Here is a 15,230-nt window from a genome sequence, read left to right as displayed (position 1 = left end):
GTGCCTCCTCAGCATAACGTTTAGGCTGGGCCACAGTCAAGATACAAGCTGGCATTTCATAAATCTCACTTATGCTCCAGTATATGGGAAACGTTTCCCAGAAGAGCTCTAAATCACCTCTGCCTGGTCACAAGATGGATCTTGTTTTTTCCAGGGACTTTTAGATGGGAAAATCCACATAAAAACCTCAGAGCAGTGGGCCAAAGCAATCATGTGACAAAATACCAAGTTGATGAGACTGTAAACCACACACAAGCTGGACAATGCACAATTTCTGGCTTAGAAATTATTGAATTCTCGGTTAGGAAGGAATGGCCATTTTTTGGTGGTCGTGCATAGGGGACAGTGGGGATTCTTTGGTTTTCCTCCCTGTAAATGGATTGTCATTTATCCATGAGCATGTCAAAAACCTTAGGAATGATCCTGTCTCCAGTATCAAACTGCTGCAGGGCAAACCTGGACCTTCACCTGCCACTGTTTTATCCACCCTGTCAATAGTCGGAACCTCTCCTGCCCCTCAGGAGAGTTGATCTAAGCAAAACCTATATCTTTTGCATCCCTTTACTGGAAGCTGTTACGACACCATACAGCCCTGCACGTTAATCCTCTGCTTTACTAAAGAAAAACACAGTTTGGTTAAATCCCAAAACACATTCCCACCATTATCAAAGTGTTTCCCAGCCATCTGATTCCCCCATCTCCGAGTTCCTCCTTTGTTTATCCTATTAATTCCAACCACCCCCTCTTCCCCCAGCACACACGCACGCAGCCTCATTTACAGCATCTTCCCCAGCAGAAGCCTCCCCAAAATATTCAGGACACACCACCGAGAACTTACACGTGCGGGGAAACCCTCGTGACTGGAGGGTGGGGTGTTTTTTTTTTTCCCCTTCGAGCAAACATGATCTCATGATTTAATTTTTTTTTTGATTTTTTTTTTTTTTTTAAAGCTCTTAAAGGAAAGAAAAAGAGAAGGAAAAAGCCCCAGGGAGTGGCACACTCGGCCTGCCGTTATCCCACTGCAGGTGGCCGGACAGCGCGGATGCTCTGGTACCCAAGGATGCTCCGGTACCCGCGGTGCCGCCGAGGCTGAAGGCTCCCCGCTCGCTGCCTCCTCTTCCTCGGGTGGTTTTCTTCCCTCCTCCTCCTCTCCCTTCCCCCTCCCTCCCCGCTCGCATATTCCTCCCTGCACCTTTAAGAAGCACATTGCTCGCTGGTGGGATGGTGTGTGCTAAAGCGGCACAGAGGAAGTTACGCAGCCGGGATCAGGCACGGAGATAAAAGCTCCGATTGTGATTGAAAGTGAGAGCAAAAGGGATTTCAGCCTCGGCATTAACTTGCGAGGGGAGACGGGGATTGCACAAAGCTTCCCCGGCCATCTGCCCTTGGGGGCCGGCGGCGCAGCGGCTGCCGAAGGGCTAGGGGGGGGTAGGGGGTGGGGATATAGGGGGGATCCCCCCCGCCCCGAAGTTCGCTGCTCCGCCGGGAGCCCCGCACCGCAGAGCTCGCTCCCGGTAAGGACCCGCAGCGCCGGGAAAGGGCTGGGGGGTGGCTGGGGGACCGGCGCCAGCATCCTCCCTCCGTCCCCATCTCCCAAACGCCAGCGTTTTACCCCCTCCGGAGTTGCTCCGAGGCTCCCCCTCTTCCTTTCAGGAGCAGCCCCGGGATGGGGGGGGGGGGGGGGGTGTTTTCCCTTCCTTGCACCGGGATGGGATGCTGTTTTCCTCTCTCCGGAGTTGGGCAGCCGCAGCGGGACGGCTCTTACTCCCGTGATGCCCACTTGGAGCACAGCCCTCACCTTCCCCTAAAGTCCTTTGGGGTGAAAGAAACCGGGTCTGGGGAGGGAGCGGCACCGGGCTCTGCCCGGAGGACAGCGAGCGGTGGTGGGTTTGTCCGGAGGGAACGCAGCGATGTTCTCCGGAGGGTCCAACCTCCCGGCGGCGGAGCCGCTCCCTCCGAACTTTTGCTCTTAGGGGATATGGGGAAGGGGTGATCGGCGTGGAAAAGAGGAGAAGACCTCCTTCTTGATCAGTGTAGGGTTGGGGTTTGCTCTGAAGGCAGCGCTTCTGCAAGAAAAATGGGAAACTCCCTCCTCGAGTTCACTTTCTGTACTTAATTCCAGAGCAGCTCAGTTGTTGCTCAGCGTTGCCTCTTTATTTCAATAGGGCGTTAATCCAATAATAATAATAAAAGAAGGAACCGGCTAAGTCAAGACACAATCTAATTTTGTGTTTTTTAATACTCTGGCTATCAGTCCCCAGCGACTGCGGAGCACTTTTCCAAGAAAACAAAGAGCATTGATTCCATTTGTTCCCAGGAGCTGCAGTTTCTTTAATAATAATATCAGGTGAAGAATTAGAAGGATCAAACCAAATCAAGCAAGGCAAAACTTGTAATTCGGAGAGTCCTGCTCCCCGTTTGCAGGCTGCTGGCTGATTTTAGAGCAACATCTTTCTGCAGAGAGGGGCTGGAACGGCAAAGTGTTGCATCGCAGACTTCGCAGGGAACCCGCACGCCTGGCTGACTGACTGACAAAACATACATTTTCCCAGCAAATTCTTATTTCCCTGGGCATCTATGATGTTTAACCATATGAAGAAACCAATAGATATTACAGAGCCTTTCTTCCTGTTTTGTTTTGTTTTTTTCCCCCCCTGACTGCCATTCAAGTGCAAAATAGAATTGTTAAGGCTATGAAAATAGATCCATAAACTTAACAGCACCAAAGTCCTCATTAAAACTACCCGGCTTGTTTTCTGTACAACACTGGAGTCTCACGCTCTCCGCTGTTATTCAGCACTTGGCTGTGAACAGTTTGATGTAATAATTAGGAACTGAGTTGTTATAACTGAAAAGACAGCTCTGATGTCAGCGGGACTTACAAACACTGTGTCACACCGGTTTATTATTTTTACTACGTTTACTCATAATGTAAAAATAGCAGCCCGTCTACTCTTTCTTTGGGAGTTTATTCAAGTCCAACACAGCTACAATAGGCACTTCTTTGAGAGGCGGTGATGAAGCATGAGAGACTGCTTCTCTTTTCTGAACTCATTCATCTCCATCAGCAATCTTTCAAGCAAAAAAAGGGGGGAAAGGGAGATGATAGCACAGCGACGTGAAGCCCCCCGAGCATAGATCAATGCCTCTGTTAACCTGGAATTTCTGAGCTTTAGTAACTGAGCTGTACGAGAAAGCAAATACTAAACATGCTGCTGAAGCAGACATCCCTAAATTGTGGAAGAAAAGTTGGGGAATCAAATATAAAGTGAATTATTCAGAGCTAAATTTCTGCTCTGGGTACATGCCTCCCGCCTTCTCTTATGAAATCTCCCTCCTGGGTCTAATGCTGAGACAGGGTTGGAGGTTTTTTTGCTTCTTTTTTTTAGTTCTTTGTCATTTTGTTTTGTAATTACTGAAGATTTTTATAGCTCTGCTGGAAAGACAACAAAATTGCAGAAATGTTGCTCTAACCTGAAATGAATACTGGGAAGGTCACTGCTCTTTGTTTTAGGTGAACCATAAATGTTATTAGGACTTTAAATTGTTTTTTATTAAATGTTATTGTTCAGATACATCATATGTGGGGCTACTGGACAATGTGTCTGTCTCCCCAGCTGTCTTATTTATTTGCTTATCTTCTTAGGACTATCAATTTGTCTGTCTGTCCCTGCTCTGTGTCTGCATATACTGTCTCCTAATGACCTATAGCTGCTTCTTGATATTATTTGAAGACCCATTAGAGCTCTGGCTGTCCACCTGCTGTTACAAACCAGATAACCTTAAATGTGGTAGCGCTCTTTCCCATCTCCCAAACAGCAGAAGAGCCTTAAGCATCTTACTATGGATTTCTTTTTATTAAAGTTGTATATCTCCCTTTTACAAAAACCTGGTTTGTGACTTGGGAAGCCCAGCTGAGGGCTCTATCTCCTGGGGACTCCTGTTCCTACAAGTCTTGTTGTTCCAACTGTGTATCCCCCCCCCTTCTCCGCTTGCTCCCAGCTAATTTATCTTTCAATTTGTTGCAGGTGCAGCCTGCTAATGAACTCTCCCTCTGCCCTGACCATGAAAGACAGAGGACACCTCAGATAGCCGCATGGCTTGCAGCTGAAAGCTTGGGGAACCTGAAGCTCAGTCTCCAAAAGGCAGTCGGACAGAAATCCTCACCTGCGAGTGCCTCGCCACCGCCGCAAGACACAGAGGGAGAAGCAGCAAGACCAGCACTGCTCCTGTCAACCCCCTGACCACCCAGCATCCTGGAGCACTGCGCATCTCGCCACCCAACGCATTTACATTGGCGGAACCATCCTTTGGGAGAAAGGAATTTTAGCTCCAAAGAGTCTCTCTTGTCAGAGTTGTACTGATGTTCAAATGCTATATTTATTTTATGTATTAATGTTCAAAAGCCCCAATAATTATTTAAGGCGAACCACAGTTTAAGGCACCTTCCACAGCGACGCATTTGCAGCAGACAAGAAGGTTAAGAAAACCTGATCCAGCACCATCTCACGGCCTCTCCAATTTACTCCTATCAAATTTCATCAGCGACTCAGAACTTGATCTTTCTATTGATTGACTGGAGTCACCTCTAGATATTTTCATGCTGATTTGGAAGCCCTTTCATACAATAAAAAGGGGGAAAAATGAGGTTAAGGAAGACTTTTGACCACTGATCAACAACTCCAGCCAAAACTTTCCCAATCAAGTGATTTGCAACGTTAGCTTCTGAGCCGAGTGAAACTTTCCACATCCCAGTCCAGCGTGCATTCCTGCTATCAACTGGATCTCCTTCAACTGGATCATTTTTAGATGAGGAGTTTCCATGCTGATCCCGAGAGGAACCCCTAGTCCAGTAGCTGCCTTCCTCGGGACTCCCGGCGCTGCCCTCGCCCAGGGATCCCACACTTGGCCGCAGCTGCCATGCTCTACCTGGTTGCTCTCCTCTTGCACTGTCTCCCCTTGGTCATGGGACAGTATGACATTTGCAAGTCCTGGGTGACCACAGACGATGGACCATCATGGGAGTTTTATGCTTGTCAACCCAAGGCCATGCGGATGAAGGGTTACGTGACTGTGCGGGTGGATCCAGCAGGAATCACTTGTGGGGACCCGCCGGAGAGATTCTGCACCCATGTAAGTGTTAAGTGTTTCCCTCCTTGTTTAATGTGTTGTAACAGGCTCTGCTCGCAGGTGGCCAAAGGCAGTGTCTTGCCAAGATGCCGTTATAAAGACATTTGGGTTTGGGGCGGCAACAGCAGCTGCTGCCTTGAGCTCTCAGTCTCCCCATCTGCAAAACGGGGAGGTATTCTGCCCATCCCGGTGCTGTGCCGACAGAGAGGTCAGCCCTAAAGTAGGGATGGAGCTGCGAGGAGGGTAAAGAGAAGCCTGAGGAGCTTGGCAAGTCCTGGTCTTGGGTCGTAAGGTCTGGGATGTGGGAAAGCTCTGCCCCCAGCAAGCACACAACCTGAGCTGCTCTGAGCACATCCCTCTTCTTGCTAAAGTGCGTGGGGTGTGTTCAGCAGCCCCACCCCAAAAGGCTGCGCTGGCGCTGGGGTTTTGTCAGAGGTGGGCGCATCGTCTCGGCATGAGTAAGAGTGAGGGGCAGGGCGGTGGAGGCCAGCGTGGCCCCACACACCAGCAGAGCAGGCAGCTGTATCCCTGAAATCCCTGAAAACACAGCTCTCTTCTTGCCTCCCCATGAAAAGACTCTCTGGACAGCCGCTTGCCCTTGTAGTTAAAATCTTTAGCTTATTTTCTCTTAAATATTAATCATTGCATTTCATTCCGTGCACCACAAAGCACAGCAGGAACATTTGATTTATAATTCACAAGGCTTTACATTGTTAAAAAGAGTTCAGGGGTCAAAGCAAAGCAGTGTGGCTGTAACACCCCCTCCCAAACGTCCTCCAGGAGTGGGGCGAGTACATTTTTAAGGTGCAGTGACCAAGCCAGTACGTGCTGACAGGGTTTCTGCTGGGGTGAGCACTGGGCAAGGAGTATATTAGACAATTACCTTTAATGAGAAGGGGAGTTCTCCTCCCTCTAAATCAGTGGAAGAGGGGAGGAGACTCCCAATTTCTTTTGCAAACATTACCCAGACTCAGATACCCTGTGCCTCAGTTTCCCAGCGAGAAAATTCACATACGTATAGAGAATAGCCTGAGCCCAGATGGCTCAGGGCATCCCTTGAAAAGGCGAGAGAAAAACGCTGCTTTGATACCAGGGAACACCTAACATTTATGACCATCGGAACATGCCACCACTATTTACTAACCCCATTCTCCACAGCCCAAGGGGTCTCATTTAGTACCAGGGAAGATATTTTCACTAATTCCCAGTAAGTAGTAGCTTTCCCTTTTAAAAGATCATTTGAAAAGAAAGACTAAGTCAAAGGTTGCAAATAAAACATTTAACTATTGATGGGTCAGTCTGGATTTCCATTTATCTGCCTGGCTGCAGAAGGATTAAAAGGTGAATGCCAGATTGCTTTCTGCCACACTCACTGCAGCTATTTGCAAACGCTTTCTGGCTAAGGATGCTCCAGACTTCAGCTCCACTGACCTTCAAGGAAGCAAAAGAGACAAACTGCTATGAGCTCTCTACTTCTCTTGATTCAGTCAATACTGAGCTAAAATCTTTCTATTCTGGGCACCGGCAGTATCTCCTCGTAGCGTACGCCTGCCATGTGCTGTAACACTTGCAAACACCGTGTACGGCCGTGAATGGGAGTTACACAAACGCTAAACATGGATTTGCCTTCCTGTCCCTGCCTCACCCCAGGGCACGCGCCCAGCCCAGCGTTCCCAGCAACGTCCCCGAGCAATGCCCCCATGAAGAATCAAGCTAAGAACAGGAGTAATATATTGCAAGTTATTTTTTTAGACTTTGGGGAGAGATTTATGAAATCTCACTGTATTCGTGGCCCTTTCTCCCCCTCTGCAAAAGATTAAAGAATTCAAATGATGAAGTAGATGAAGAGCTGCCCTGCTGAGGTGAACGACGAGCCCACCCTGACTTAGTTTGCAGTGTAGGAGATGGCTATGGGAGAGATCCAGGCTCTGGTCCAGCCTAAGGATTTGAGGCGGGGGGAGATGCTGGGAGGCCATCAAGGTTAAAAAAAAAGAATGACACGTGGCCATTTACTGCTGAGCATCCCCTTATGGTCAGTAGAAAGTGGAATCAGCAAGACATGGCCCTTTCCATCTCCGGTCCTGGGCGGTGACTTGACACCTATTGACACACAGAGAGAGGCAAGCAGAGCCCGCAGAGGATGTGAGCGGAGTTTTGCTACCCCTGCGCAAAGGAAGTGCTGGGCAAAAATCAATGTCGCTGCCCACCGATCGTTACAACCTCCAAGCCCTGGCCCTTGCTGCAAGAAGAGAGGGTTGGTGGCTTGCATGAACTCTGCACAGTTCCTTGCCTGCCAAGCTGCTCCAATGCCTTTCAGTGTCCTGTTATTGTTTCCCTTCAGGTTTTAATAATTTTTATGTAACAGGTGGGTTATCGTAGGAGCATGGCTTTCCAGCAGAGAAGTTCTTGCGGTGACTATATTGCTTTCTTAGGTGTCTTTCAAAACAGCAGGGTAACTGTCCATGCAGTTAAACTAACATTATTCAGAGTTAAGCACATCCTGGCAGGACGCCTGCACTGCTCAGACAACTGAAATCAAAATTAAAGACATGCGAACATCCCTCCACGCTTAAGGCAGCCAGGCGAGAGGGAGCTGGCTGATGTCCCCTTGTGGGGCATCACTGTGGGCAGGCAGAGGAGGAGAGTCCTGGTGAAAGTCAGGACCCTGTAAGACAGCGAGTGTTTCCTACGAGGCTGTACCGGTGCCGAGGAGGCATTGCACATTGCCTGCAGGATGGCACAATATAGTTGTAACAGCTTCGCGCAGCACTCAGAGTTCTGCAAAAAGAGGCGCCTGGAAGACTGCAGGAATTCTTTGGAGGATTGTCTTTTCTGTTTTACAGCTATTTGAATCGCATCTGGCTGCTCCTTTCTGTTTGGGAAGTGTTTTGCTACCTATTGGAGTCAGGAGGGGTTGCTTTTTCCACAGTTTCTGAACCTTCTCTTATTCATGTCAATGCCTTTGTGGCAGGGTCACCTGAAAAATGAATTGTACTTTCCCTTCTAGCAGGGCAGGGGGAGAGATGGGAGCGGGAAGACAGGTGGATAAGTAAATAAAAAAGCCTGAATGAGTCTAAAAGCATGACTGAAGACTAACAGGGAACAGATCTTTTAACCAAGCATGTCGAGGGAAGGGCGAGACTTCAAAGATCACGCGCAGGGCATGGCACAGAGTGGCTGAATGCAGATCTCTAATGAGGGGTTTGCAGGACAGGCACAGCTGGGGATAGCGAAGCTGCTCAGGCTGCGTGGGGCAGACAGGAGATGGGGCATTACTTTGCCTTCCCACTCTGCCAAGGAGGAAGAGGATGGCAGAGCTGGCAGAGTGCTCCCAGGTATTGAAATATTCCAAGATGCTGAAGCACTCTGATACCAAGCAGGGACTTTTGAGAATTTCACTTTCAAGCATTAGCAGTTTGCATACACGATAAAATAATACAGGGCTTGTGGGTGGATTTACGCACAGGGTGGGGAGCAAGGAAACGCCAAAGCCACGGTCCCTGCTCCAAACAGGTTTACAACTCAAGGGGTTTCCAAATCATCCTAACAAAAGCAAGGTGGGGTACGCAGGAGAGATATCCAGAGCAGACTGCCTGCGAGCCAGCAGCCCTCACGTAATGGCTTTGCTGCTTCTTGACAACACAGTGAGACCTTTGTGCACTCAGCTGGTGGCACAAGGAGCCCAGCTCTCCACCAGGACAGGGGCCCTTCCTCCAACATCCCCCCCAAGGTGTCGAGACAGTATTTCTTGCTCAGACAGTGCTCTTTGATGCAGGGCTGAGCTCTTAGCCCATATTGATGGGTCAGGGGTATTTTTATTTGGCGTCAGCATTGTTTCATCAGCTAATAGAGCTTGATGATTTTGGCGTGGGTACATGAAAGGAAAGGGCTTTATTTATTCATTACCCATTCAGCCAAATTTGATGTTTAGTTTAATTCTTAGCTAAACCTTTCTGAATGACATGTAGTTATAAAGCTTGTACTAAAGAACTATTTCTCTTAGTAGGCCAGTTGCTAAAGTTGGGCACAAAAACCCTTTTCCCTACATTCTTAGCCCATCTTGTACACCTCTACCCAACCGTATCTTCCTAGCCTTGGTGCGAAGAAAGGATTGTGGGTTTGGGGATGATTAAAACTAACATCGAAGTTTTTAAAGTAAGAAGGAAAATGGAATTGCTTCAGAAATGCTCTTCCAAAAGCATTTTTAAAGATGCAGCATGGTCTGGTGGTTAAAGGATGGATTCATCCCTTCTGGTACCCTGAGCAGAGACAAAACCTGCAGCCCTTCCGCAGCCCACACATCCCACAGGAGGTGCCTCTGCTACCCCTGCGCCTTGTTTCACACTGGAGAGCCAGAAGAAGGGCAAAGTATGAGTGTTCTTCAGCCTTGCAAATGCCTCAGGGTTCAAGGGCAGCCTTTAGGCTGAGAGGAGCTCCTGTACAAGTCAAATAAAAATCCCCTCCAAGAAAAGCGAATGTTCCTCCTCCTCCTTGAATAAGTCAGCATGAGCCACTGCTGGTTGCAAACCCATCCTTGGCTTTAGCACAGGACTGGGAGACAGAGCTCCCCTTTGCCTTTCCTTTTGGGACCTGTATGGCACTGGGGACAATTACTTTGCATTTAGGCCAAAATTCAGCAGCACAAGAAATCCACTTTCTGCTGTCAAATTACCTGTGACTTCTCGGGCAGAGTTGTAGGGATGGAAAGTCGCATCTTTCTTTTCACATCTATAAAGTGCTAACAGCCCCCCTTCTCCCTTGAAATCCTGCAGTACATTAAATTAACACTTGGAAGATACTCCCCTTTCCTTTGAGGAGAGCCTGGAAAAGGCACCTGCTGCCATTTCCATCTGGATGAAGGTTTCCCTAAACAACCTCTTGCACCCATTGTGGTATTGCTGTTGAGCGTGGAAGAAAGGGCTGGGACCTTTCGGTTTTGTTCCCACCCTTAATCATTTCTCAGCCTCAGAGTTGCTGCAGTGACTGCTATTTGAAGTCAAGATCGACGGCTCCTTGCCCTTGGGGCCAGACCCGTAGCTGCGCAGCAAATTACACGCTACTCCTCTCCTACCACAGAGGCTACTCCAGAGTGCAGCAGGATCTGTTGTAAAAGCAGAGGCTTTGCAGAAAAATGAAAGAATACAATTCAACTTTAAATTAGAGACTGCTGAGCAAACGGGATTTCCCCTCACAGTCCATAGCAATTTCTTTAAATGCCCAGTTCGGGATTCATCTTGTTGTAAAGTGGGATGCTGCTCCTCTAACAAGGAGCATTTCCACCTGCTGATGGAAAAGACGCGGCAATAAAAATCAGGCTGTCAAGTAGATTTAATTGGTACAGTGAGCAGAAAGTTTACCTTTCTCTTGAAAGAGATGGTGAAGAATAAACTGCTTTTAAGAAAAGCTTTGCTTTTCAAAGGGAGCAGCATTCAAATGGGAAAAGCTGGAGAGAACCGAAGACTTGCTAGGAGTGTGGCCAGAGCCAGGAGAGCAGCTCTTCCTCGCACTCACTCCCACGCCAGCTCCATGGATTACTTCTCCATGAGCAACTTTTGAAGCTGAAGAGATTTAAGTCCTTCCTATCTATTTTTTTTAATCCGTATTGTATTCTATAGCATCGATACGATCTCCCACTGAACTTCGAAAGGAATTCTCCCTACAGACAGCACTGTGCAATGGGGAGGAGTGCTCGGCTACCACACTCTGGTTTCCCTTAGTTGAGCCTCGTTATGCTTTCAGACCCCAAACACAGTCTTTTAGCATCGTGATTGTGAGGGGTAGCATTTAGGGTGTCCCAGCTCCACATCCCTGCCCGTTGTCCCACATGAGTGACCTCCACATCCCCTGCTGGTCCCTCTCTACCAACTCTACAAGCTGTGGAGCCATGGTGAGTCAGACCAGGTCACTGATCCGTCTGAAAAATCACCTCTGCAAAATGACCCAAACTGCTTTGCCTTCCGCTCCTGCAGGGGCTGTGGGGCTGAGTGCTTGGCTGCAGCGTTGCATGCTGAGCGTTTGGCTGCAGCACTGCATGCAGTGACAGGCAGCAAAGCTGCAGAAGCAGCATTTCAAAATCACGTATGGCACTGGATGACAACTCTTCCCCCAAAAAAAGTTATGCTCTGGGGCAGCACAGCAACGAGCAAGCAATCCTGATGCCCTTGACAGGAACCATCCAAGCTCTGCATCTGGTTCACCTCATACTTTTGGAGAAACAAAATGGAAACATGCTCAAGCAGTGCCAAAACCCCTGTCCACGGCGCAAGCATCACAGCCCCTTCCTTTGCAGCAACCTTGTTTCCTCAACCTAAAGTCACAGAGGGGCTGCAACACACGTGAGCAGCTGTTTCATCCCCACCAGAGCCAAGACCTGCAGGTTTACTGTTTCCTCCTGAGCTCAGCCCCACTCCCCAGAAGCAGCCAGACCCCTATATCCCACCGGTGAAGGAGACAGGGTGTTGAGGAGCCAGCAGGCACTCCATGCCCATCTCACACAGTCCCTGCTCGGAGGGGTACGGAGCTTACAGCAGCGCAGTGGTGGCTGAGGGGTCCCAAGGTTAATGAATTCTTCCTCTGACCTAGATGGTGAGCTCCATCAAGCGTGAGCAACAGCAGCTCGGCGATGCTTGGCTAGCAGAGCCCGAATTTCTGACTTTCTGGAGTTGTTATGCACATGGGCTGTTGCTGACCTCCTTAGCAGGAGTTGTCCACCAAGGTGGTGTGAGCAGCACAGCTGCCGTCCTCTCAAAGGCATCCATCTCCCCGGGGAACTGCTGAATATGCCCCAGGCATTATTTGGGCAGCTCAGTGCAGCACACCGGTTCCTGTGCTGGAAAACTCCAAAGGGGCATTTGCCACTATGGGCTGTGAAGCTCTGCTTAGCGTCCATCCAGGAGAAGCCAATGCCTGAAAAACCTGGCTAAAACCTACCAACAAACAACAGTTTGGACTTCCATCCTTCGCCCCAGGCAGATGTGCCACCCTCTCCTATGCCTGCAGCCTCAGACGTGCCTTGTGAGGTCCCCACAAGGCCCCCATCTTTCAGGCTGGGTTACCAGGACCCACAGAGGATGCCCATTGCAGCACTGATCCCGCGCTGGCCCGGCTCCAGCATTTGGCACTGGCATTTCCATCCATCTGCTCTGTGCTGCCAGCGGGCAGGCATAGGGTAAACTTTTGGCTTTGGGCTTGTGGGGGTTTCTCCATTTGTCAGCTGTCCCTGAGATGGCTCCAACCATGAGAAGAGACTGTCTTGCTTGTCCAGGAGATCGGTGGATGCAGGAATGCAGCGATGCAGAGCTACCAGGTTGGGTCATGTCCCAGCTGGCTCTCTCCTGTCATGCTTGATCACACACGTACAGAAGCCACGAACGTGGCAGCCTCCCCTCCGCAGACTCTGCCTCTGATGAGTCCTATGGAATGGCGAGCTCCAGCATGTATTTAGAGCAGCGTGGTGACGCGTGCTGGAGTGGCTGTGGGGTCGCACATCCGTGAGTGCTACTGGTTGGCTCCAGCACCCACGTGTCTGTAACCCTGCACCAGCACCCATTCTCCTGCACTCTTCAGCGTGGGCAGTGGGTCCTTCCCTTCCTCATCGCTGAGTGCTGCGTGGATGCTGCCATCACCGTGTCAGTCCCACCCTCAACGCCTCCACATCCTCTTTGGGAGGGATATCCCAATTGGAGAACCAGCAAAGATTCGATTGGTTTTTATTCCCAGCCAAAGGGTTTGTGAGCCCTCATCCCTTGGCTGAGGTGGCTCTTTCAGCTCCACGGTGCTGCCTTTGAGGGAGCCTGGAGGCTGCTCTAAAGGAGAAGATCACAGTCCTGCCCTCAAGGAGAGCCCCCACGCAGCAGCCAGGGCGCGTTCCTGGCTGCCCACAGCACCGTTCCAGCCACCGACAGGCACCTGCTGGCACATTACCCTTAAAACAGAGCGTAAAGCAACCACAGACTTTTCACGCAACAGCAAAAGCAGAGTGGGTGATGCAGCAGATGCAGAAGCCCTGCTTGGAGGCAGGAAGGTGGGTCCAGGGGACCACCCAGCCACACTCACCCGCTAAACATTGGGGAATATCTGCACCCCTATATGAGCACAGCAGACCACTTTCCTCCCCCCCCCCCCCCAGCCTTTGCATCCTGCCCTCCCCCATTCAAACTATCGGGGCCTCTCTTACAGAATAAAATATTAATAGCAGCGTAGCGAGCCTCTCTGCAAAGGCTGCATGTATTGAGCTTACAAGGCGCACAAGCTTTTAGAGAGCAGGACACTTTTCCTACTTCCTAAGCATTTTCTTAGTCCCGAATCAATAATGTACTTGGAGCCCAGCACACAGGTTGCTGCTGTTGTGCCCCTGCTGCGAGGGGCTGCGGACACCAATATGTCTCTGTAGCACGATACAAGGGCTTAATAATCTGGCAGAAGAGGGATGGGGCAGGCTCCAAGCAGCTTAACTTGTAGACAAGCTTCGGGGAAGTGCTCTGGGAAGAGCAAAGCTTGCAGCTCTCGGGTACAGAAAGTCCAAGATTTGGAGACAAGCTAAAAAGCAGTCAATGGGATTAAACGCCTGCGTCTTTGAACGTGTGCCCACCGTTTCTTGCTATGGGGGCATCTGGTTCATCAGCTTCTGATCTCAGGCTCTAGGTCACCCCGTAATCCACAAACTTGCAAAAGGAGCGGTGGCAGGGGCGCAGCCGCGGCGAGGAGGTGGGCGTGAGGTGAGCCCAGGGCGCCGGAGGGATGGGGCGAGCAGCTCACCGGGGGATTAGCAGTTCACAAAGAAAGAGCTGCTCAAAAATTATTCCACGGGAGGCCAGACTGCGGGCGACTGTGTGTGTGTGTGCCCAGCACAGATTATCTGCTTAGGAGTGGAATTTTCCGGGCAGCCTTAACCCTTGTGTTGCCCACAAGTCGGCTGCGTATGCATTTGTCAGGACAAGGTGCCAGGTAAGGGATCCAGCAGCAGAAGCTGAGCTGCTGCCTGTCTATCCAGGGATTCTGGAAATGGCAATGTTGACCCCCAGGTCACCCCGCAAACAGTGGCCATTCTTGAAGAGGTCACCTGTGGATGGGGCTGATTTCAGTCTGGAGATTAGAATTCATCGTGTCACCAGATTTTCTGTTTCGGGCTTAGCCAGAGTGGGCGTGAAGGGATTTGTGTCTATGCACGAGCGGTGCCGGCTGCGTTGCAAGGGTGGCAGGTGACTTGAGTCGGTCCTTGTACACGATGGGCAGTATCACCCTCCAGACCCTCCCTTTGTGGAGAGGATGCTTCCTGCCTGGGTGTCAGCTGCCTGCAGAGATTGTACCATCTGCAGTGCAAAGATCCATTCAGACCCTTTTCCTGGAGGTCCTGAGCAGACCACGAGGAGAGTTTCAGAGAGAGCATGAGAGGAGAGCAGAGGTTGCCTTGACTCTCATGTCAAGATTGGGTGGAAGGAGCCACTGCTTTGCCCGGCTACTTGTGCTTGGGGAAGCTGGATCTTCAGAAAGATGGAGTCTCCAAAACTCCTGGTAAAGCCCAGACCTGCTCCTGAAATCCCTCCCTGCCTCAGTTTCCCCCTCTTGGAGATAGGACCTTGCACTTCCACCTCACGACCCTGTCTGGTGCTGTGATATTTCCCCGTGGCTGATGGAGAGAAGGATGTAGTGCTGAGCTAAGATGAAATACGAATGAGATGCTTCTTGAATTCAGAAGCAGACTGGAGGGGGAAGGGGAAGAGCAGCCGCAAGTAGAGGTTGAATCTCTTCTCTGGCGGAGAGACGGGCCCAAGGGAGCCCGAGAGCCTTGAACAAGCGGCGCGCTGTTCAGTGAATGAGTATCTGCTTCAGGCCAAAGGGAAGAGGCAAAAACCAAAGCAAAATGTCTCACTGAGTGTGTCCCAGCGTGTGCTCACTAAGAGCCATGCCGTGAAGTTGGCGGTGCCGGTTTCTGCTGACTCACACTCTCCTGAATCCCACACGCAGGCAAAACGTGTCCTAACACCTATGCCAAGGGGTGACCTTGCACTCGGACAACCTCCGATCTGGGAGGAAGGGGAAGGAAGCGGAGGAGCAATCAATCCCCCAAACCACGGCCCCGGGGGGGAGACAGAGGGAGT

The 15,230-nt window shown here is 50.3% G+C and overlaps 1 protein-coding gene across 5 annotated transcripts in view; it reads left to right on the top strand.

Moving 5' to 3' along the window:
- The first annotated feature begins 1,009 nt into the window (after positions 1 to 1,009).
- Positions 1,010 to 15,230, top strand: part of NTNG2 (netrin G2) — a 52,969-nt gene continuing 38,748 nt past the window's right edge. For 4 of the 5 annotated variants that reach the window (XM_054084558.1, XM_054084557.1, XM_054084556.1 and 1 more), the window contains exons 1-2: positions 1,407 to 1,514; positions 4,029 to 5,133. In XM_054084558.1, coding sequence (XP_053940533.1) covers positions 4,921 to 5,133 — 213 coding nt within the window. In that variant the 5' untranslated portion in view covers positions 1,407 to 1,514; positions 4,029 to 4,920. Of the gene's footprint in view, positions 1,126 to 1,406; positions 1,515 to 4,028; positions 5,134 to 15,230 lie in introns of those variants that run through there. The other variant, XM_054084555.1, reaches the window with a different exon arrangement.

The sequence above is a fragment of the Cuculus canorus genome, chromosome 19 (assembly GCF_017976375.1).
Source record: "Cuculus canorus isolate bCucCan1 chromosome 19, bCucCan1.pri, whole genome shotgun sequence".
In the NCBI taxonomy this organism is placed as follows: Eukaryota; Metazoa; Chordata; class Aves; order Cuculiformes; family Cuculidae; genus Cuculus; species Cuculus canorus.
This window is presented reverse-complemented; position numbering and strand designations above follow the sequence as displayed.